Source organism: Eublepharis macularius, chromosome 6 (assembly GCF_028583425.1).
Source record: "Eublepharis macularius isolate TG4126 chromosome 6, MPM_Emac_v1.0, whole genome shotgun sequence".
Classification (NCBI taxonomy): domain Eukaryota; kingdom Metazoa; phylum Chordata; class Lepidosauria; order Squamata; family Eublepharidae; genus Eublepharis; species Eublepharis macularius.
In genome coordinates, this window is record NC_072795.1 from 28,803,017 (window position 1) to 28,826,981 (window position 23,965).

The 23,965-nt window shown below is 40.7% G+C and overlaps 1 protein-coding gene across 2 annotated transcripts; it reads left to right on the plus strand.

Moving 5' to 3' along the window:
• Nucleotides 1-1,728: 1,728 nt before the first annotated feature.
• Nucleotides 1,729-22,224, plus strand: NMD3 (NMD3 ribosome export adaptor). 2 transcript variants are annotated; one of them, XM_054984081.1, is made up of 16 exons: nt 1,729-1,813; nt 3,403-3,494; nt 4,563-4,697; nt 6,119-6,215; nt 7,208-7,288; nt 7,993-8,121; nt 9,083-9,173; nt 10,130-10,208; nt 11,113-11,209; nt 11,815-11,932; nt 13,443-13,588; nt 15,099-15,211; nt 15,859-15,931; nt 17,267-17,373; nt 21,284-21,354; nt 21,913-22,224. In XM_054984081.1, exons 2-16 carry the CDS (start codon nt 3,451-3,453, stop codon nt 22,044-22,046), a joined length of 1,515 nt encoding a protein of 504 aa, XP_054840056.1. In that variant the 5' UTR covers nt 1,729-1,813; nt 3,403-3,450; the 3' UTR covers nt 22,047-22,224. The 2 variants fall into 2 exon arrangements, with proteins under 2 accessions (XP_054840056.1, XP_054840057.1); XM_054984082.1 differs by having other exon boundaries at nt 1,776-1,813; nt 3,430-3,494.
• Nucleotides 22,225-23,965: the final 1,741 nt, after the last annotated feature.

Sequence of the window (23,965 nt, forward strand, 5' to 3'; positions counted from 1 at the left end):
TACTTTTTTCTTTTTGCCACTGAGCATTCTCTTGAGCAATAAAAATATTTGGTATCCCCTTACTGTATTGGAGGCTACAATTTCAAATGTGAATCCGAGTTATTCTACGCTAGAAGATAGGTTTCTTTCACATTTCGTAAGTTTTATTTTTGCCTTTGAGTTGCCTGACTTATATGGGATGTTTTAACAAACCATGTCACCATATTTTAATACTGAACAAAATGCTTGTTGTACCCTCAATCAAAAGAGGTATGTGAATGAAAAGAAGTTTTGAAATGGAACACAGAATGGGTCTTTAGGGAGCACACTTCGAAGCACTTACACATTTCCAACTTAAACCAACCTTTCACCTACTTTAGTTGCTATCCAGTGCTTATTTATTTGACAGGAACTTTACAGAATACAAGATGGATCCCTGCCCCAAGGAGTGTACAATTTAAAATCTAAAAGGAGCTTACCATCTTTAAAAATATCAAGATGGGTAGCTGTGTTAGTCTGTCTGTAGCAGTAGAAAAGAGCAAGAGTCTATTGGCATCTATAAAACTAAGAACATTTGTAGTGGAGTATGAGATACTGAAGAAGTGAACTGTGGCTCACAAAAGCTCATACCCTACCACAAATTTTGTTAGTCTTATAGGTGCTACTGGACTCTTAATCTTTAAAAAGTGAGACAATAAAGGAATGTGGAAATGGGAAGGGAATAAACAAGGGCACACGTTCAGTTACATGCATTCAGATAGTTTCAGATGGGTAGCGGTGCTAGTCTGTAGAAGGTAGAAGAGCAAGAAGAGCACACTCCACTAGCATCTTAAAGACCAACTAGATTTCCTGGGTATGAGCTTTCCAGAGCTCCCTTCATTAGTATCTGAGAAAGAGACCTTTCACTCCAGAAAGCTCATACCCTGGAAATCTACCTATTGGCAGTTTCTGTAAGAAGGAAATGATTTTGAGAAGGGATACGATGAAAGTGAGAGAGAACATCCCAGGAGCGTTCTGGGAGGCATAAGGGGCAGCAAGGGAGCAAAGATAGACTCATTTGACGGAGTTTCAGCGCAATCCTATGCAGAGTTACTCCAGTCTAAACCCACTCAGCATAGGATTGCACTGTTAGAAATCTTGCAATTGCCAAGGATGGTGGAATTGAGCAACAAAGGTCTTTGCAGTACAGGTATAATCCATTATACCAATTACCTCTTTAGTGGTAACAGGGCACCTGGCAATTCTACCCACAGCCCTATAGTATGAGGGCTATCCGTAGTTGGCTGCTCATTCTGCAATGAAGGCAATGCGCTCTGCACATGATGGGCGGTTCAGAGCACTGCATTAGATGGGGAGAGTCCCTTGAAGGCGCCTCTGAACACGTGCCAAAAGCATTTCCAGCTTCGCTGTCCATCGCAAAGGCACATCTACAGGCGCCTCCTCTTGCGATGAGTCCTACCCAACCAACTGAAAGCAATATAGACAATTCCGGTTCCAAATGGACACTGAGGGGCGAGGGATGTAGATGGCATAAGCCAGGGAGGGACCTTATAGACTCGGAAACTGAGAAGCTTTACCAAGAAAAGGAGCGGGGAGGGATGGGGGAGAGTTTTTCTTATATCCTTTTAGGGAGCGCGCGTTACGCTTTTGCCCCGCAAATGGCGACCTCCCAATGGAACCCGGAAATAATCGCCATGTTGCAGAGTTGGCTTTCCTGATCGATCTCTAAGAGCGAAGTCTTTCCTCGCACTCTCGCGATCCTTGGCGAAAGTCTCGCGAGAATTGTCTTGCTCCTGGGAAATCGGGAGTGAAGGTGCAGCCGCGCTGACTTGAGGTAAAAAACTAGGGTACGAGAAGGGAACGCGTGTGTTGAGGCAGCCAATAGGTGAGCTTGGAAGTAGCGTGTGATCGAGGTCGCCCGAGGAGCTCGCGTGATGGCCCTTCTCCTCCTCCTCCTCCTCCTCCTCCTGTCGCCGCCGCCGCCGCCGCTGCTTGCGGGCCTAACTGCCACGCGGTGTCTCGATGACGCTTTCCAATTCTGGCCCCGCTTCCGCTTCCTCAACCCTCCATTTATGCCCTGACGCTTGTTGTTTCAACGTGTCTGACGTGGAACGTGTGAATGTAACAAGCCTGCCTTGGAAAAGGTGGAGAATGCCGCTTTTTCATCACCGGGCAGCCACGAGGCTCAGGCCACTTACATGGCTTGTATTGGGGTGCTTCAGAGACAGTGTTCCTAACCTCCAGGTGCTGGCTGGAGATCTCCCGGAATTACAAGGGATCTCCAAGCTACAGACATCAACTCCTCCGGAGAAAATGACAGCTTTGGAGGGTGGACTGTGGCGTTACACCCTGCTGAGGTTACTCCCCTCCCTAAACTCTACTTTTTCCAGGCTGTACCCCAAAATATCCTGTAGTTTCCCATTCTGGAGCTAGCAACCCTATAAATAGCTCTCTGATAAGCACTATAAATATGTACTCTCCACATTATCCTAATAAATGGTTTTGAAGGGACTTGATTCAGTATCCTTGGTGACAGCAATCAAATATTGCCATCTTGAGTTTCATGAAGGAAGAAGGTATCAATATAAGTAGTCCTTTTTTTGAGAGAGAGAGAAATGAATTGAGAGAGGCAGTGTAATGTAGTGGTTAAGAACAGTGGGACTCTAATCTGGAGAACCAGGTTTGATTCCCCACTCCTCTCCTTGAAGCCAGCTGGGTGACATGCCAGTAAGCCTTTGTTATTGCAATATACAAGCACTTTTCTCAATTCTTTTTTTCTGTACAGTGAGTTTTCAGTGCTAACATCGTTAAATATGCTTCCTCCTACTTTCTTCATTAGTGAATCCTGCATCTTGAGCTCTGTAGCTCCATCTATGTTGCTTATCAGCGCCTGTAACCCCAGTATGCTGTTGTACGCCTTTCATTCCCTAGCAGTGATCTTCATTGCTGCTCTTGGAAAGTGATACTAATATGTAACTAAACTTACTTTATACAATGTTTAGTTTCCCCTACCACTTCATTGTATAATTGAATTTTGCCTCCCTGCTTGCTCCTTTTTTCTTTCCTCTGCTCCTACAATATAGAACTGATCCTCCATCCCCTGACCATGTGAAGTGGGGACATGGTTTGGTGGTAGAGAATCTGATTTGCATGTTCAGTCCATGGTATTTGCAGTTAAAGGCAGTAGGTGATGTGAAAGATCTCTGCTTGAGACCCTGGAGAGCCACTGTCAGTCATAGTAAACAACACAGACTTTGATACACCAATTATCTGACTTGGTATGAGTTAGCTTTGTGTGTGTGCACGCGTGTGTGTATACACACTCATTATCTTCCATACCAACTTCTAGGACTCTTATTAAAATACAGTCTTCAACTCTTTTGGTTTCAGTTGCACTCTTAACATACAGTCTTTGCTGTCTAGGTGTCTGTATGTGTGTCTCTCTCTCAGGAGCCACAAGTGGGGCAATAAATGGAGTACATGAAGGAGCCTGCAACCTACAGCCAGGGAAACATGTGAGTGTCAGTGAGATCCAAATTCTTTTCTACTTAGTACATCTGCCCTACTTCTGAGCATTCTTACAGAGTTCGTACGGGTCAATTGGTCTATTCCAAAAATGCTTGTCTTACGATCTTATCCATGTGGGGGTAATGTCTGAATTGGGTCTACAGACTACACAGTTGATTTCCCAAAATCATTTGCGACTGGTGAACATGGAGTAATATCGGAAGTCTGGCACACCCTTACTTCCCCAGCATGTATTGAAGTTTCATGCACATTGCCTGATCCAGTCCTCGGAAACAAACAGTTCTCTCCATGTGCCATTTTTAGAGGTGGTATCATGTGACTCCCTGTATGTTTGGATTGGCTGTGTTCTGTTCTTTATCATTTGAATACTATTATCATAATTTATGAAAATCTCAGGTATCAAACTTTCAGGAATTGTATTGTTACAGTTACTGTATGCAAGTTTCTTATCCCAAAGGGGAGACGTTTCCAGTGTTTTTGAAATGAATTTGGTAATTCAGCAAGTAGAAACAGGTACAAAGAGCAGCACTGTAAGTGGCCTAGAACTACATGGGTTAGACATGGTGGGAATAAGTAATGTATCTTGAATATTTCTGATTACGTATTGAAAGTGAGAATCTAAATCAGTTTGTAGTGGAAATGTGAAGTGCTGAAACAGGTTTAGTTTATCACCATTCAGTACGCTCAGACTTTGTTTATCCTGTAAAACATTATTTGAAAAGATGTTGGTGTACCTATCACAGACATTTTAACTTGAGATCTAACTTGCTGAAGGTCATCAACAGTGATGGTTCAATAGAGATTTTGAACTCTGGTCTCTTGGTTTAACACTAAGATTGCATCCAGAGAGCTGTAACAACTTTGGCATTACCTATTTTTCTAGAAAAATGGTACAGATCAGTGTTCATTAAATTTGTCTGAAGCCAACCTAACCTGCAATGCTTATATTTTATTTGTTGCCTGGAATTGACCTTTGTTCTCCACTATTTTGTTAGTGGAAGTAAAAATGTTTTTTGCTTTAACGGTAGCTTTATTTTTATTTTTTTGTATTCCAGCCTGTGCTGCCAGTGTGGTACTGCAATCCCACCAAACCCAGCTAACATGTGCGTAGCATGTTTACGGACCCAGGTGGACATCACAGAAGGAATCCCTAAGCAAGTCATTGTTCAATTCTGCAAACAATGTGAAAGGTACTAAATGTCTTCAGCACCTTAACAGGCCCTTTTCAGGGTGTTTTTATATGAAGCCCCAATTCTGGGGCCAGGGGGCAACCATTCATATCACACTTTTTGTCCCTCACAACCTTAACTTGAGATCTGCAGAGACATGATTGATTGGAGGCCAAGCTCCTTCCCTATCGCTCACCGCAATGGCTTCTTCAGAGAGCCAATGGGGAGACAAAGGCTTCCCGACAACTTTCCTCATGGAGTGTTTAGCTAAGGCTCTTTGTCTATCTCCAGCCTCAAAGTGACCCATTGAAGAAAATAATCTTTGTGGAATGCATTGTTGCTGTGGGAGAAGTGGATATGCTCTGTAAGAAAAGCAGCTTGAGAAAAGAGCACTTTTAACAGCTGCCAGCCAGTGATTGTGGCACTGTTCTTTGGGTTATTTTGAGCAACTGCTAGGCAAAGGAGAGCCAATAAGTTCCTATTATCCTTTCAAGTGGTTGGAGCTCTGAAACACTGTTGAACAACTGTCTGCACTTTGAGGAGCCCTTTATTGCTCATGCCATATGAACCTTTGCAGCCCAAGGAAGGAAAGTTGAGTCCTGTGAAATACGTTTGTATATAACATGTCTTATTTCTCCAGCTATGGGACAATTTCATGTTTGGCACAGCCAGTAGTCCCCATCTATCTCTGTAAGATCAAATTCCATTAATGGGATTGGCATGTTGTGCCCTAAATCCTTACCATCTATGCCAAGTGATTACCACAGTGGATTTGTATGTGCAGCTGTCTGGGCCTCTGAATAATGTACATTAATATTGAAAACCATTACAGGGATTTGGATCCCAGCTAAATTTTCCAATAATGAAAAGAGGCGTGTGGACATTGTTTTGCCTGTTTCCTCCCATCCTACAGCTTCCTGACAATTTTCCTGTCCCCCAGCGGCAGCATTTCAAGGAGAGTAGTGGATTGGAATGGGGAGGCAGGGAAATTCCTTTCCAGAGATGAAAATTCGCTTTGTGAGTGGGAAATTTAGTCAGGATCCAGCCGAGTATACTAAGCTTAAATTATTAGATGTGTCTGTAGAATTCACATGTTCCTCAATATTAACTGTATTTGGAGGATTCCTTGAGAGAAGGTTTGTTTTATGTGGAATAGCTATTGCCTGTGTGCGTGTTATGCAGAAGTTGCTTGTAGAATGTTATTCCTTTTCCTCGTTAATTACCTGCAGCTTCCTGTGTGAAGATGTCTTGAAACTACCTAGATGTAGATTCAGCCAACCATTGATTCTCAGTTCCTCAATAAAAAGGCCATAATAATGTATTTTGATGGGGAGACCATGAGGCTGTAGAAGCATTTTTATTGGCTTGTGTTTATGCATTTCTAACATGGCATGTTAATTAGTTTTAGTCAGTTTCTTATGTTGTATGTTTCCTTATTTCAGGTATCTTCAGCCTCCGGGAACTTGGGTGCAATGCACCTTGGAATCAAGAGAGCTTCTATCATTGTGCCTTAAAAAAATCAAAGCTGCCCTCAGCAGGGTTAGTCCCTCATTAAAATGATGAAGTCTAATATATTTATGTTATATGATTTATAAATTGTCTTTTTACTGACTCCAAGATTATTTGATGATGATATGGAGGCAAAAATGTGTGGCCCATTTTGCATAATGAGCTGGTATGTCTATGCCCATAATGGCTTGTTGCTGATGGAGCCTCCATATATGTAACACTTTTTCTCCATTATGCATAGGTCCTTTCAAAAGGTTCATAAGGATAATTTCTTTCAGGTCCTTTTGCAAAACTGGGGAATCTTTCCAAGAAGTGTGCTCATATTGTGCATTAATTTTTCCAGCAACTATGATCATACCTTACCGATTTTCTGTTTCATGATATAGCACAAAAATATCGGTAACTTTTAAGGAGACTGAATACCATAATTTTGGAGTTTGTTGCATTCATGGTGTGCCCAGAGGTTCTAGTTACCTATGGGATTTGTGAGGCCAGCTTTAGCTAAGAGAATGAATTACATTTTGAAATATATTGTAGCCCTTTCTCGTTATTTGAGGTAGAGCTGGAGTTGTATTCAGATAAATAGGCCAAAATGTGGTGTACTTAATTCCCAGATACGCGTTTCCTTTAAAAGTTCAAATTGGTGCAGGACAGTGTTTGATGTGAAAATTTATATAGTATGTACTTGGGCTTAGAAAGTTTTTGGTAGAACATCACAGTGGGGGTGGTGATTCTGTAGTTGTGGCTGTACCTTTGAGGGGGTGTAATATTCTCACTCACTATAAACATGTTCTAAAGAGTCTTTCATGATCATTAGGTTTGCTTATATTTGCGGTCTTGTACATTCCCTGGAATCTAAACATGTTAAATGAATACTACGTAAATATCTTTCCGTATATTTATTTCCATGCTATTTGGGTGACATTACTTAAGCATGGATGCTCATGGAAATAGAGCGTGGCTATTTCTTTCGCTGGTCTTAAATTTTAGAAAGATTAATAATCACACACAACTAATTCCAGGTACGGTTAATTGAAGCTGGATTTGTATGGACCGAACCACACTCCAAAAGACTTAAAGTAAAGTTGACCGTACAAAAAGAGGTGAGTAAACTTGAAAGTAATTTTTGTAAAGTTGTATTTTTAGAAGAAAAATAATTTCAGGAGTAGCCATATCATTCTGTTGCAAAAAAAATAAAACCAGTCCAGTGGCTGTGTTGTGGTTCAGTTTTTACCTAGCATGCGGGAGACCCAGGTTCAAATCCCCACTCTGGCATGGAAGCTCGCTGAGTGACCTTTGGCCAGTCACACACACTCAGTCTAACCTACCTCACAGGGGTTTTGTGAGGCTAAACTGGAGGCGAGGAGAACTTAAGACGCTTTGTGTCCCCATTGGGGGGGAAAGCAGGGTATAAATGAAATAAATAAAAAAATTAAAGTCTAACAAAGCAGAAAAATATAGAAATATGTTGTTACCAGCTTAAGTTTACCCAAGGAAACCATACATGAAAACATTAATAACCCACCAAAACCAGCATGAAGCATAAAACGTATCATAAATATAGTCATTGAAGAGAATAATTGGGTGTCTGACGAATGTCCCATCTTCAGTGAGGCCCTGTTTCCAGCCTGTGAAACTGGGGCTCTGAAATAAAAGTATAAGCAGATTCATAGGGAGGAGAGGGTCCTTCAGATGAAATGAAATGCATAAATAGTTGGGGTAGGGGAGGGGTGAAAAGATAAACCAGAAAAAGCTCCTCCCTGGAAACAGTTTAGTAGGAAAAACGTGACATTTTTTTCATCCCTAGGTAATGAACGGTGCAATTCTTCAACAAATCTTTGTGATAGAATATATTGTTCATTCTCAAATGTGTGATGACTGCCATCGAGTTGAAGCTAAGGACTTCTGGAAAGCAGTGGTTCAAGTCAGACAGAAGGTATAACTGGGAGACTGATGCATCAAAGCAGGATGTTTGTGTGTTGTGCCAAAAGCAGTATAAGTCAAATATGTGTAAAAGTTTACTTTTGAAGGGGAAGTTGTGTTAGTGGTCCACTCTGCACAAGCTCTCTGGTCTGGATAGAAGCTGTTTTAGAGGTTGGCTTGAACACCACTATTAATATTATATGGGAATTTCACATTTAAATTGAATTGTCCACAACTTACTTGGTTCTTGTTAACTTCAGGATGTGTCCAAAGATTTTCCTCAGCACTCTTATAAGTTATAGTTTCTTCCCTATATTTCTGTCAAAGTCTGCAACCCCAAGTGTAACAAGTAGGGATGAAATACCAGGGAACTTGGGGGAACTTATTTGTACCTAGACAGGATTGATATTCTTTCTGTAGAAGTACATATGCCTGCTTTAGGAACTTTGGGCTGCTTTGGGGTTTTGGTCAAAGTTAGCTGCCATATTGATCAGACGTCTTGAAGGGGTGTGTATGTGTGTGCATAAGTGTAAAGAGCTGTCAAGTTGAAGCCAACTTATGGCAAGAGGTGACCAGAGGTAGTTTGCCATTGCTGTGTCTGCATAACAACCTTGAACTTATGGTTGTTGTGGGTTTTCCGGGCTGTATTGCCGTGGTCTTGGCATTGTAGTTCCTGATGTTTCGCCAGCAGCTGCTGGCGAAAACGTCAGGAACTACAATGCCAAGACCACAGCAATACAGCCCGGAAAACCCACAACAACCATCGTTCTCCGGCCGTGAAAGCCTTCGACAATACAACCTTGAACTTCCTTGGTGGTCTCTCACTCAAGTACTAACCTGAACTGACCCTGCTTAGCTTCTGAGATCTGACAAGATCAGGCTAGCCCGGCCATCCAAGTCAGGTCTGAAGGCCTCTGTAGAAACGTGAAATCACTTTCAGATACAAGTCTTTTCTTTTTAATCCTGATTTTTAGACTCTACATAAAAAGACTTTCTACTATTTGGAGCAGTTGATTTTAAAACATAAGCTTCATCAGAACACTCTTCGGATCAAAGAGATCCATGGTAAGTGAGGTTGTTTGATGATCTTTATGTAATGCCTAGGTATTCGTTGAAATAACACCGATGTTTCTAGGAGTAAATATTAAAACAGAGGTTATTTGCAAGCTTGAAAGAGATGCCCAGCTTTGCAAATGATGCTTTGGTTATAGCTCATGCATATGTGGCGGTTTGCATGGAAAATACGTTTAAAATATGTATAATTTTAATGTTCTCTGTGCAAAACACTGCACGAATAGCATGCTGCATAGTACTTCTGCCCTGTTGTTTTATGAGTCTCACAGTGGTCTTCTATACAACAGTTGATCAGGTTCACAGCTTCAGCAGAAATGCAGCGTCAAGAATTTGCTTATTATTCACTGTAGCCAAATTTTTTTTAATTATGAGATTGTGTTTTTCATAGAAGGAAAAAATTGCCTTTTATAACAGCTGTAAACGAAAGGAGAAAAAATTGCAATAAACAGGATATGTTGCTAATGAAGGGGAGATAATCTTGGAGCATGCATGAAAATCAGACTGAAGAAAATGGAGTCTTATGATAATATGTATCAATGATCCCCAACATGACAACTGCTAATAGGTTTCCCAGTACTCATTTGTTTCTTTGACAATAATGTCTCTTACCCAAAGCAAAGAGACAGTCCTGCTTTTCCTCCACTTCATTGGAATAAGAAGCGCTTTAGAAGAACCTAGAAGGCATCTGTCTGCAGGGAGCATCCATTAAGAAAGAGTTGCCTTCATTGCAGGAGGATGCTTGGTTTGCAATCTCTTGTCATTTTGCGATTGGCCTTAGTATTCAGTGGCAGATGTATTGCAATTCTACACACATACATGCACAGAGCTTTTTTTGAGGTGGCACCACTCCCAATCCTCAGAATTCAAAAGTGCCCACAAGGTTGATGACTTCTGATGCACATTGTCGAGAAATATCATAGATTTTAATTCTATCTATGTACTTTCAGATGGCCTGGATTTCTACTATGCTTCAAAACAGCATGCTCAGAAGATGGTAGACTTCCTTCAGTGTACAGTCCCTTGTAGGTAAGAATATAAAAGAGCAAAATTTTTAAGACTTAAAGCTGCATAACTCCTTAAGGTATTTAAAGCCAGTGGGATAGAAACTGTGTAAGTGATCCCCAACCTCTTATGAACTTGTTCCTCTGTTTCACCCTTCTGGGGCATTACAAACTGGCTGCATCCATCTCTTCTACCAGCGATACAGACATGATTAGGTCATTTGTATTAAAATGATTGCTTGTATGTGCTGGCTGCTAAGTGTCAGAATCTATAGACTGCAACAATTATCGGTGACATTAGAAGAGGAATAAAACAATCCCCTCCCCTAAGAAAGTTGCTGAAAGAAAGAATTATTTTGATTAGACCCAGAAGAATTGCTGTCAGAATAGAGCCTGATAAAAGAGATCACAAGAAGAGTGGGAAAGCCGTTGGGATTTAAAAAGAAAGAATCGGAGTTAGCTAATAACGATAGCAACTCCTCTGAAAGCAGGGAAATTCTCCATAGCCCAGAGAAGGCAGGAGCAGTGGTCACAGTGGTCATGTCTCTGGCCATTTCTTGGGAGACCAGAGCAGCTGCAATGCTTTGCTTCACCTGGTGGAGGGGAGAAGCTCTTTTGCCCTGAGATGTTAACCGTTTCTGCAACGTCATTGCTCCTGTTCAAGTGATCCCTTCCACGCATATGCAGTTTGAAATCCTAGGAATGCCTTATGAAACAGCCAAATGTTTTCAACTTCCTGCTTTACCGGCCATTGCATGTTTTCCTACTTCCCATCCAGTTTGTGTTGTGACATCTGAAGGTTTTGAGGGGTGGGGAGCGTTGTTGATTCCCCTTACAGAGCGTTGCTTTGTTATGATTGAATTTCAAGTTGACTTTTTAAATGCACATTCCCTTGACTGGATTTGGTTTCCCTTTGTTTGCCTTTGTAGGTCTAAATCATCCCAGCGTTTGATCTCTCATGACATTCATAGCAATACATATAACTACAAAAGCACCTTCTCTGTGGAGATTGTTCCCATATGCAAGGTACTTCATGACTTTCTTTGTTAGGAACCTGGGGGGCGGGGGGAAGTTTGGGGACTGCCTTTTGAATGAATTGTTGGCTTCCATGTCACTAGATGTATTCTCCCAGCTCTTAGAAGCATAAATGATAAAATATGGTTTCAGAGGGTTTATTTTTGTATCATCCAATGACAGTGCAGTATATTTCAGTTGAGCTGCTGTACATACATAGCTGAGATTTATCAAGTAATACTCAAGTGTGTACAAACGATCCCACCACATCTCCTCTTACACAGAAGAAATTGCTTAATAAGTCACCATATAGTGTAGCCTGTTAGTGGACTACATGTCATGCCTGGGTCCACTCATGTATATATTAAAGAATTCTTTCAAAGTGCTATTTTTGTTGTGTTCTTAAAGTTGAATCTTATATTGCAAAGCTTCCTTGCGATGTATCTTCCTTGTAATGCTTTCAAGGCAGAAGGCTAGGTGATCATCAAGGACTGCTCTGTATTAATGGTTGTTGTTTCCTAGCCTGCAAAACTGCTTTCAGATTTTTTAAAGAAAAAATTCTGCTAACCAACAGTTAAGAGTTGATAGAAACTTTTAAAAATGTATTTATTGTGCAGGATAATGTTGTATGTCTGTCTCCAAAACTGGCTCAAAGCCTTGGCAATATGAGCCAAATCTGTGTTTGCATCCGGGTAACCAGCACCATTCACATCATTGATCCTAATACGCTACAGAGTAAGTTCTTTCCTGATTTTCCCCCTTAATCTTTTCACTTACGAGTATTAAGCACTCCATTGACATTGATTTAAATGTTCCATTTAGGTAAAATTTTATGGTAGAAATTTTGAAAAATAATGAACAATGTAGGACCTTTTTTTTTACATCTAACAGTTAATGCTTTCAATATGATTGTACTTGGTAATAGGAAAGAGCAAGACAAACTGTTTTAGTGGAATGTATGCGTGAATGTTTTGCCCCCTAAATCTCATTTATAAAAAAAAAATGGTGTTCATTCCAATATTTTATTTAATTATTTCATTCACGTACTTTCCTCCACAACAGGGACCCATAGCAGCTTACAACATTTTCCCCTTCTCCGTTTTATCCTCACAACAAACCTGTGAGGTAGGTTAGGTTGAGTGTGTGTGACTGGCCCAAGGTCACCCAGCAAGCTTTCATGTCAGAGTAAAGATCTCAACCTAGGTCTCTTGGATCCTGATCTGCATACTGCAATAAGCAGACTGGTTTTAGTGACAGTTTGTGTATTTTTGCTAATTTTACTAGTTTCATATTTGTGTTCTTTTAGAAACTCTTGGGTGTATGTTCTTAAGACTCACTGATGTTAATTTTTAGTGTGTTGGTTGTAGTTCAAGTGTAACCCAGAATGATCTCCAAAGCCTAAAAATATCTAAGCCCTGATGGGAGTACTTGGATGGGAGACCAAGAAGGAATTCCGGGGTTGCTATGCAGAGGCAGGCAATGGCAAACCATCTTTGTCTGTCTCTTGCCTTGAGAACCCTGTGGGGTCACAATAGTTGTTACTTGACGGCACTTTACACATACAATCACTTTTATACGTTTCATGCCTCATACTGACCAAGAAATAAAACTAGAAGTTTTTAAAAACTTTACAGTATTATTGTTACTAGTGTTGAGAGCCTATCAAATTGGGAAGTGGGCAGGTTATAGCGACGTGGTAATTATAGGGCAGAACATCCAGAAAAGCCGTGGTGTTGATTCAGAGTTGATTTTTGTATGTTCCTGGGAACTGGAAAGGTGAGTGAGCTGTGCTGAAATCAGTACAAGCCCATTTGTGCGTTACCGCAGTGGCACGCACTTCTGATTTTCAGAGAGCACATTTGGAAAGCGGCCGTGGCTCTTTGGTAGGGCACATGTTTTGCACACAGAAAGATCTCAGGTAGCTTGCTACCCTAGAGAGAGTCACTGTCGCTGGAGCAGTGGCCTGACTTGGTATAAGCCAGCTTCGTCCTGTCAGATCAGCAGAATTGCAGGAGGCGGAACTACGTTGGCTCTGTGCCAGAGAGAAGTGTCCCCTCTGAGATGCAGCAGCAAAGAAAACTGTGGGCATTGCCTTGTTTCTGGTTCAGCCTTTATGGAATTCTTTCAAAACTGGAGTATCAACAAGGCAACATCCTCATTCATTATTATTAAGATGGCTAAATTAGAAATCGCCTTCTCAGTTATCTTGCACTTCATCCATAGTTCTTTCCTTGTTCTTTCTCAGTTGCTGAAATTGATGGAAGCACCTACTGGCGTCACCCTTTCAACAGCTTGTTCCAGCCAAAACAGTTAGAGGAATTTATTGTAATGGATATCAGCAGAGTCCATAACAAAAAGCAAAGTGCTGGTGCAGGAATGAAATCCAGCAAAGTAAGAGTAATTCTTGTTTGTATCACCTCTTAGAAGCTAGACAAATCTTACTTCCGCTCTTGCAAGTTGTTCTACTGCAGCATGTCATGTTGAATATATTGTAGGGATGCAGACCATCAAAAGGAAGGGTCATGTTCAAAAGAAGCCCAGTTGTCTATGTTGTGTCTGCTTTAGGCTGTAATTCCAAGCATGCTTACGAAGCTCCACTGAGCTCAATGGGAATTCAAAGTAAGCATCTCACAAGGACAATCGTTCTGTTTTGAATGCTTGTTCTGACATTAAAAGTTGGGGTCAAGGGTAGGCATGTTTAAATTACATTATATGTACAGCTTCGGAGCATATATGGTCCTCACTTAAAATCCTTATATTAAAATATTCTGGTGGTATCCCATAACTGGACGCATATAAACTTTACTGGCCACTGAGAATTAACAGTCCAAATGAAAAGATTTCTTAGTGCTAGAAAAGAGAGAGAGAAAACGATTAGGTTCCTTTCATGACATGAACTATTAAATCCAAGTGTTAATAGACATCAAACATAAGTAAGTCTAAAGTTGCTGCATTGGCACACATAAGAGGCTCACCTAGTGCCTACTTTACTGTCTTTATGCTGTTTATGCTACATTGTTTTAATGATAAGCCACCTCAAGGAGGACTCCGAAGAGGCAGCATAGAAATATCCTCAATAAATAAATAAGCCAGGTTATACCATTGTACCATGTAGCAAAGCTTTACCTGTTCAGACTGGTGGCATCTGGGGTTTTCCTGTTGAGTGCCATCATTAAGAAGGCCCTGCCACTCACCTAATGGATATTCATTGGTTAGATGGATGAACCCAAATCCATGATCCCCACTAGATGTGTTTTACATTATTGAAAAATTTATTGAAAGGGCTCATCTGTTTTCCATTAAGTTTTTAATTGAACTGTTGTTGTTTATGAGTAGTCCAACCTTTGCTACTATCAAAAAGGCCACTCTTACGGGAAGCATTCATGTATATAAGATAAATTGGTGCAAAGTGATATCAGCAATACCTTTGGTAAATCACTGCCAGATTTGGCTAAGGGAAGCTATCTTTGTTAGAGGTCAGAAATCTGCACCAGATTAACCTATTTTCTGAGCCAGCTGGACTCTGTTCCCAGTATAAATTACATAGATTTGCCTAGATTTGATTGCATAATACTTTGATCTTTGGCTGGTTGCGGCACAGCAACATGATACTGAGCTGAGCTAAATCAACAAATCAGACACTTTGAAGCACACTGTCTCCCATTATAGTATGCTGTCAAATGTTGCTAGACAAATCAACTCATCTGACTGATTTGAGCAAAAAAAAATAACATTCCAAAAGAGCCTCTAAACATGTCATAAAAAGTCAGTGGTCTGGAAGAAAAGCAATAAAATTAAAAACAAAGCAAACCTTGAAAGCAGTTTCGGTTTGGTACATAACATCTGCCAGCTTTTTTAAAAAAACAAACAAGTGCATTCTTTTCCTTTTGTCTTTTCTAAGCATACACTTGCTGAAGCCTGGGTACAGAAAACATCAGAGCTGAATACAGATCAGCAGTATTTCTGTCGCACTCATCTGGGGCATCTTTTAAATCCTGGCGACCTTGTATTGGGGTTTGTACCCGTTCTACATTATTTCCAGTTGATGTTCAAATAAAAGCTTGTAGGCTGCTTTTGATAATTATGTCAGATGGAGTGTCTTTGATTGCTGATGCTATTTGGAATGGAAAGAGAGGAACTGTGAAATTCTGGGGAGGCCTACAGTAGGATGTCAGCTCAGGGCAGATGGACTAGTATGCCCTGAATTACTGTGCAGTAGGGTATGTGGATAGCTAGTGATAATGTTCAGTTAAAAGAGTGCTGTATGCCGGACATGTACAGTTTAATGTGTGATTTAAACCCCACATTATACAGATGCTGGTCTACAGGTGCATTTGTAAAGTGAACAAACATTGGCTCACTTTTATAAGCAGATTTGTGCATGTACAGCAGGATGTATGTGTGTTCACTATAGCATAGGAACAGGGCTTATGCCAGACCAAATAGGAAAGACTTGGGAAGTTTCTGGATTGTGCAAGTCTCCATTTTTGTAACTTACAACTGTTGCTACTTGGTTGTATTTAAAGTAGAAATGTTTGTTATGCTTTTAATCTAGTTTATTCCTGAAACAGTCTGTTTTACATTTTCTTCCCTGATCTCCTGTCTCTTAGAAAATACTGCAAGTCTCTGTTAATACTCTGTTCTTTATATCTTTGTTTTAGATTTGACTTGGCCAATTGCAACCTAAATGATGAATTTGCAAATAAAATGAACCCCCAGATTGTTCCTGATGTGGTAAGGGGCTAGCATTTCTTTCCTTAAGCCCTCAATTAGGCACTGTTCAGGCAAGTTTATGAACTATTAAATTACAGATAGGAAGTTGGATCCAGTAATCATGGTGCCTTCCATCCTGGAGCCTTTTACAGGTGGAACACACCTCTTATGCTGAAGGAGGGGTTATTAAGTCCAAGGGATAAACCTCCATTAGCAGAACTGAGACCATTGAATCAGAACTAAAGAATCCTAACTTCTTTACTAGCATGGAAGCTAAATAAGCTTACTTGTCTTTGATATGAGAAATTAAATTTCCTGTAAACTGTCTGACAAACTGTAGTCCTGACCTTGCACATGTCATCCTACTCCAAGTCACCAGCTATTAATCACCCACTGGCATGTGTGCCACTAGCTTCTCCTTCAGGTCTCCCCAAAAAGCCTACTTTCTAAGCAAAGCCTTTCATGAAACATCTGAACATCCCATCCTCTTATCTGTTATCTATTCTCCCTCTACGGCTGTCTCTCTCTTAATCCATCTTTGTTGCTCTCATGTCAGGTCAATCATCCATTGCCAGCTTGTCCTCAGAACAGGGACTAGGTCTCTTCTGTGTTCTGTGTATGCTCAACTAGACAAAGGAAGCCTTTCACAGTCTTTCCAGGTCACCAAGATTCCCAGCATGTGCTTAGTCATTCTAGAAGCGAGGATGGATAAACCTTGATGGTCCAGATAGGGTCTTGTATTGCTTAGTCTATTGTGCTGGCGATTAGTATAGTGTTAAGTGATATTCTTCTTACCCTGTTTTTCCTTGACCATGTATTTTTAGTTTGGCTCTAAATATATTATTATTCCATTGTGTGTTATTTTTGATATTTTATCATTAGATAGAAAGCTGTCTCTTTTGTAACCTTGTAAAAACCTCTGACATGTTCATAATCTGAACAGAAGCCAAATGGTTATACGTATGACCAGTAAGTTTGAAGTCCCTGGTTCTGATCTCACTTCAGCCATGAATTAATTACGTCTAACTTAAACAAGCTGCTGTAACTGCACACCCGATTGGTAAGCCAAGGGTAATAGCTCAGGTCTGTTTTTAAAAAAGCATCGCATTGTGTATAAATTACTTTTAACAGATACTGTATAAATGGCAGTGAAAACCATGTTCTCCACTTGTGCACTCTTTAAAAAAAGTAATTTCTGTGCTGCCCTCTTGTGGTGATTTGTAATATAGTACGCTTTCGCCATTGCTTCAGTGAAGCCATTCACAAATCTATTAATTTAGATTTAAGAGATCATTGTGTGCGTTCTGCAAGTGGTATTTCTAGCCTAGTGTCATTTCCCCTCTCTTCCATCCCTAGGTATTAATCAAGAAGAGCTATGACCGCTCAAAACGCCAGCGTCGCAGGAACTGGAAACTGAAAGAATTAGACAGAGATAGAGAAGGCATGGATACAGATGATGAAAGGTTCTTGCTTTTTCTTTGCTTCCCTCCTCCTGCCTTATCAGCCTGAAATGTTTAAACTGTTCATGCTTTCCTGAACAAAGTAAGGTTGCTGAGAGAGAAAACTTTGTAGGAATTTTTCATGCACTATTCAGGATAATACCAAAAGTCCCAATAACATCAAGTGGATGCCTCTTTTAAAAAATTATTTATTTTATTTATTTATTTGATTTCTAGCCCACCCTCCCTGCGAACAGGCTTAGGGCGGGTTACAACAGAATACGTGTACATTTAAAATCAAAATCATAACAATCATAAAATACGGTTTCCAAGATATCAGCCCAAACCATCTATCCCTGCCAGTAGTGACTGGGAAGGAGGAGGAAACAGCCATTATGGTCCGATTATGACTCGGGGTGGGGGTGGGGGGGCTGAGCCCACACACAGACAGACAGACAGACAGACAGAGAGGAGACTGGTAGGGAAGCTCACCAGATGGATATGAGACCAGCCTCAACTGTATACCTGGCAGAACATCTCTGTCTTACAGGCCCGCCGAAACGATAAAAGATCGCGGCGGGCCCAAGTATCTATAGACAGTGAATACCACCACATTGGAGTCAGGAGAACTGAGAAGGCCTTGGTTCTGGTCAAGGCCAGTTGAGCCTCCCTGGGGCCAGAGACCACCAGTAGGTGTTTATCCACTGATCTAAGCACTCTCTGGGGTACAAATGTTGAAACCATTAAATGAACAAGGCATAGTACATTCTAACTTGCTTTATAATTGAAGATTACAACACAGACGTCACAGAATTGGGTGAGTGGAAGACAAGATAATATGTCAGAGTTATGTGAACCTATATAAATTCAGGTCAAATTTTAAATTTAGTTGGACGTTTATTTATGTTGAGTACATCTTAACTTTCAGCTATGAAGTTAGAAAAATAATAACAACAGCATTTGATTTATGTACCACCCTTCAGGACAACTTAATGCCCATTCAGAATAGTTTACAAAGTGTGTTATTATTATCCTCACAACAATTACCCTGTGAGGTGGGTGGGGCTGAGAGAGTTGTGACTGATCCATGGTCATCCAGCTGGCTTCAAGCGGAAGAGTGTGGAATCAAACCTGGCTCTCCAGATTAAAGTCCTGCTGCTGTTTGCCACTACACCAAACTGGCTACACCAAATCACTACATCAATGCCTGCAGAGGTGGGATGGACAGGTGTCTTTTGTAAAGGTGTAAAAGACAAAAGGTGTCTTTTGTAAAGAATGTCATGTGTACAACAGGAATTGTGGATGTGTGCTTAATGCATGGAGCTTCGGCTTTTAGGGAACAGGTTCATCCCCTTGAAGCTAGGGTTGCTACCTGGAGAAGCTGAGAGAGATGTATGTGGATGAGACCCTTAAGGATCTTCTAGGACTATCCTACTCCTGTGCTGATAGCTTCTGTGCTGTCATGAAGAGTGAGGGTTTCAAGGTTGGAGGGTGTTAGGCTGAGGAGGGTGAAAATAATTCTTTAGAAGGGACCTCTTCCTCGGATGACAGACCAGTATTCTCTTATGCCATGGATACCCCTCTTAGGTTGGGGGGAGGTGGTTTGATTATTAGGAATATAGTGAGCAGGGTCTGTGACAAATGTATGGAGTGCATGGTGACTTGCCTACCTGGTGCAAAGGTGGTGGACATCACGTGCTGTCTAGATAGTTAGCCTGAGGAAAGAGTCAGCAGTCATGGTGCTCATTGGCAGCAGTGACATTGGAAATGCAGTTGTGTGGTCCTGAAGGCTAAATTTAGATTACTAGGTAATAGGCTGGAGGCCAGGATCTCCAAGCAAGCAGTCTCAGAACTGCTGTCTGTTCCATGCGCAGGACAAGCTTGACAGGCGCAGGTTATGGGTTTCAGTGCAAAGTTGAGAAATTGGTATTGGGAGAAAGGTTTAGATTTGGCGGACTTTTGGGGACAAGTCAACCTGTCCAAAAGAGACAGGCTTGACTTGAACTGAAAGGGAACCAGGCTAAAATTTGAGAATGAGAGTAGGGCAGTAAAGGAGGGCTATGTGAGGAAATCTGAGGACAAAGGGAGGCAAGGGGTGCTGGAGAGAGAAACGTATCATAAGTGTCCAAATGCCACTGCTAGAAGGTTATAAATAAAGTATAACATACGTAGCTGCAGAGTACAAATGCCAAGCTTTAATTTAATGTGAAATAGCAATAACAAATACAGTACACAAGGTTCCCCTCCTCAAAAGTAACATCTCAGTTGTGGAAATTCCACATATTTATTCCAATGGGTGAGAACCTTAAGGTAATAAGTCCAGTGCACCACTATTTTTTCAGCAGAAGTAAATCCAGTTCAGACAGGTTGCCAGTGCCTCTCCTGTTTCGAAGCAGTCTTCATCAGTTCCCCCTCACAATTCCAAGCATTCTGTACTGTATTGCTTACTGCTATTTCACAACTACCTCTTTATATAGATTATTAAATTATTGTAACAGCTTTGCATTTGTAGTCTGCAACCATGTATGTTGTACTTTATTTATAGGTCCTGCCTCATCAACCTCTTGGAGTCCTTTGAACAGGTTAACAATCTTGGATGAGGCAATCTGGAAGACTTTATATACTTAGACTCCCGAAAGGTTGATGAGGCAGGACTTCTTTCTGTAGAAGCCATGGTGATTTTCCCCCAGCCTTTGGGGGGAGTGGCTGTTGGTGCTCGTCTCATCGGTTAAAAGTCTTGGCATGATCTTGGATTCCTCCCTGTCTGTTGCCCGTACCGCTTTTTTCCATCTGCGGCAAGCCAGGCAACTTGCCCCTATCTTTCAGCCCAGGACTTAATGACAGTGATCCATGCAACGGTCACCTCCAGGCTGGACTACTGTAACTCACTCTGCCCAGGGCTTCCCTTGGGTCTGATCCAGAAACTACAACGGGTCCAGAACGCTGCTGCTCATGTCCTGATGGGTGTTCCATACAGGACACATATTACACCAATCCTACAGCAGCTTCACTGGCTCCCCGTGGAATTCCGGATCCGTTTCAGGGTGTTGGTTTTAACCTTTAAAGCCCTAAACGGATTGGGACCAGCACACCTGAGGGACCATCTCTCTCATTCTGTGCCCCGGAGAGCGCTTCGTTCAGCGAGTAAAAACTTACTGGTGATCCCTAGCCCTAGGGAGGCTTGTTTGGCCTCGAACAGGGCCAGGCCCTTTTCGGTCCTGGCCCCAACCTGGTGGAACTCTGTCTGAGGACACTCGGGCCTGCCAGGATCTTGTATCATTTCGGCGGGCCTGCAAGACAGAGATGTTCCACCAGGCTTAACAGCTGAGGCCAGCGTCAGGACCATCATGGAGCCTCCCACCGGTCTCTGATATTCGAGTACAGCTTGTGTGTCTGTCTACCTCCTCTTTGTATGCTGGGGGGCAGGAATGTGTAGCCAACTATATCAGGTTTTTGTATATATATATATAATTTTAATTGCTGAATTTTATTGTAGAGTTTGCTATGCAATTGTATTTTATGACTGTTGTGCCCCATCCTGAGCCCACTTGTGGGGAGGGCGGGTTAAACACCGAATAAACTAAACAAAAACTAAACTAAACAATGAATGAAATGCCAGAGTTTGTTTTCGTTAGAGTTCTTTAAGCATGTTCTAATCTGGATTTCTTGAAACTGATTATCAGTACAATCCTAAACTGCGTTACACTCTTCTAAATCCATAGAAGTCAAGGGGTTTGGAAGGGCATAACTTTGCTTAAAATTGTACCCTCTGTCCTCTGAAACTTTCAGTAGGAGCAGAATTTTTGTTTGTGCAATAGTCATAGGACTGGTCTGCATGCCAAAAGATATTTGTGTATAAGGACCTAAAATTTACATTGCTCCAGAGAAGACTACAAGGATTACTGACTTCATTCCCAACATTCTTCTTTTATAGGCAGTACCAGGATTTCCTGGAAGATCTTGAAGAAGATGAGGCCATTAGAAAAAATGTCAATATTTATAAAAGTAAGTTTCCCATCTGAAATTGCTTGGGCTCTTTTCTGTATATTTTTAAATAGTTTCTGTGTGTGTATCTCTACTGTGGTGTCTGGAATGCAGTTTTCTGGCCTTTGGAGCTAAACACTCAAAGCCAACTCAATGCCAATTTTGAGAGAAAGCCTGCAGGATTTGATAGGCAGCTGCTCATAAACGGCAGTGCTGTTTTTCTTCTTTTTAGATAAGGCATCAGAAACAGCTTCGTGCTTTAATATCTCATTGACCACTAATTCACATCCCTCTAAGCAAACATTGGCTTGACTAAGCCAAAGTACCTTAAATGGTTGAAAAAAATTCAACTAGTTGACATTTAACTTTTAAAAAATCTCAGTAGTGAAAGAGGCCCATTTGATACAGCAACCACAGCAATATGTGTGAAACACATCTAATATACATTCATGTACAAGTTTCCCAATATAGATACCACATTTCTGTACACTGCAGAAAGGGATATGGTCACTTAATTATATATTTATAGGGGAAGTCATTTTCTTTTTGGAGGTCTTATGTTGTGTTTTGGTTCTGCAGATCCAGTCATTCCAGTGGAGAGTGACACAGACGACGAGGGTGTTCCGAGGATTAGCCTTGCTGAGATGTTGGAGGATCTCCAGATATCTCAAGATGCTACTGGTGGGGAGGGTGCTGATATGTTGACAGAATAAATCAGATTTTGTTAATGTGAATATGTTTCTCCTTTAAGAAAAGAATCCACAGACACCTGTTACAAGTATTCATACAGATCGAAAGTAATTTAGTAAAGTAGTTTTGAACAGTGAATTTTGTTGAAAAGTACCATTAATGATAAATAAACTTCTGGAATAAGTAATAAATCTGGTAGGACTTCTGTCATCTGTCCTCCTACCCCAAAGTTCAAGCCATGTGTATGTGGTGTTATTCTTCCGTGATACTGTTCTCTGTCAATCTGTTGCAAGCACTTCTATCACACTTTCCAAGGAATTCAAAGCAATGTCTATATTCAGAATAACCCTAAAAAGCAGGTTAGGCTGAGAAGGAAGTGACTGACCCAGTGAACATCCTTGCTGACCAAGGGTTTGTATCCAAATCTCCTGTATCCTAGCCCACAACTCTTTGAGCCATTTATGAGTGTTCCAGGCTACCTCTTGTTAGATCAACAATTCACTCTAAACTGCTGCTGTGACTAAAACCTTAAATAGCAGTTTGGCAACTATGTAAAATTTTGGTATCTTGGAACAAAAGTATCTATGTTGTTGGAAACGTTTGTTTCCCCAGAATATTTTATAATGGTTTAGTGACAACCTGAAATCTAGCTCTTAGATCTTTTATTTTGGTTCCATTTTCCATTATAAATGTTCTTTTTTTTCAAATAATTTTTATTGGGTGAGTAATACACATCTAAAACAAACATCAAAATCCTATTCAATATCTCCCCTATTACAGTGTCCCCCACCCCCTCCCTTCCCCTTTTTCTTTGTAGACTTCCAGCAGTTTTCCAACCCATTGTCCATTTAATCTATCTTCTATATCAATCTTAACTAAATATAATTCTGTTTCAAATCCTTATTTTACTCTACAATTCCCATTATCTATTTATTGTAAAGATCTCTCCTCCCCCTTAAAAGTTCTCCAGTAACCATAATTTCCCCTTCACATCCCATTTCTTTTCCAAATACATTTTCAGCTTTGCCCAGTCAGCAAGAAATTCTTCAGAGTCTTGTTCTTTCAATTTTTTTGTTAGCTTGTTCATTTCCACCATGTGCAGCAACTTTTGAATCCAATTTTCAACTGTCGGGATCTCTTGTTTTTTCCACAGCTGTGCATAAGACATCCTTGCCGCCGTTGTCATGTAAAACATTAGTGCTCTATCTTGTATCATATATTTTTCCAAATTTAGACTTAACAACATCAACTCTGGGTACTTATTTACTTTATATTGCATTATTTCAGACATAACCTCTATAATATTCCCCCAGAATTGTTTCGCCAAGTCGCAAGTCCACCACATGTGATAAAACGAGCCCTCATGTTTTCCACATTTCTAACACTTATCTGACATTTGGCTATTCCCTTGGGCTAATTTTTTAGGCGTCAAATACCACCTATACATCATTTTATATACATTCTCCCTGACATTGGTACATACTGATATTTTCAAAGTACTTCTCCACAAATATTCCCATGTCTCCATTGTGATGTTTCTATTGCAATTTATAGCCCACTTTACCATTTGCACTTTAACTTTCATCTTCAGTATAGCATTTTAACAAAATCTTATACACTTTAGATACAACTTTTTTCCCTTCTTGCAGTAAACATTCTTCTAAATCTGAATTTTTTATTCTAAATCCCATTTTTCTACGGTCAACATCATATAAATCCTTAATTTGTCTATATTGGAACCATCCATATTGAAACGGTAACTCCTCGTTTGCTTTTAACGTGACTGACTTTTGCTCTATTTTCAAAATTTCTTATATGCAAGCCATTCTTCTCCATTATACTCTGTTTGAGGGTTGACCACTTCTGCTAGCACGATCCACAATGGTGTTCCATCCTCCATATACTTCTTATATTTTTGCCAAACCATAAAAAGGCTTCATCT

Bases quoted from the DNA above. Each gene is read 5' to 3' on its own strand.
- NMD3 (XM_054984081.1), top strand. From the start codon at position 3,451: ATGGAGTACATGAAGGAGCCTGCAACCTACAGCCAGGGAAACAT. The intron at 7,289-7,992 runs GTGAGTAAACTT...TTTCATCCCTAG, and splicing joins AGTTGACCGTACAAAAAGAG to GTAATGAACGGTGCAATTCT. The intron at 11,210-11,814 runs GTACTTCATGAC...TTTATTGTGCAG, and splicing joins AGATTGTTCCCATATGCAAG to GATAATGTTGTATGTCTGTC.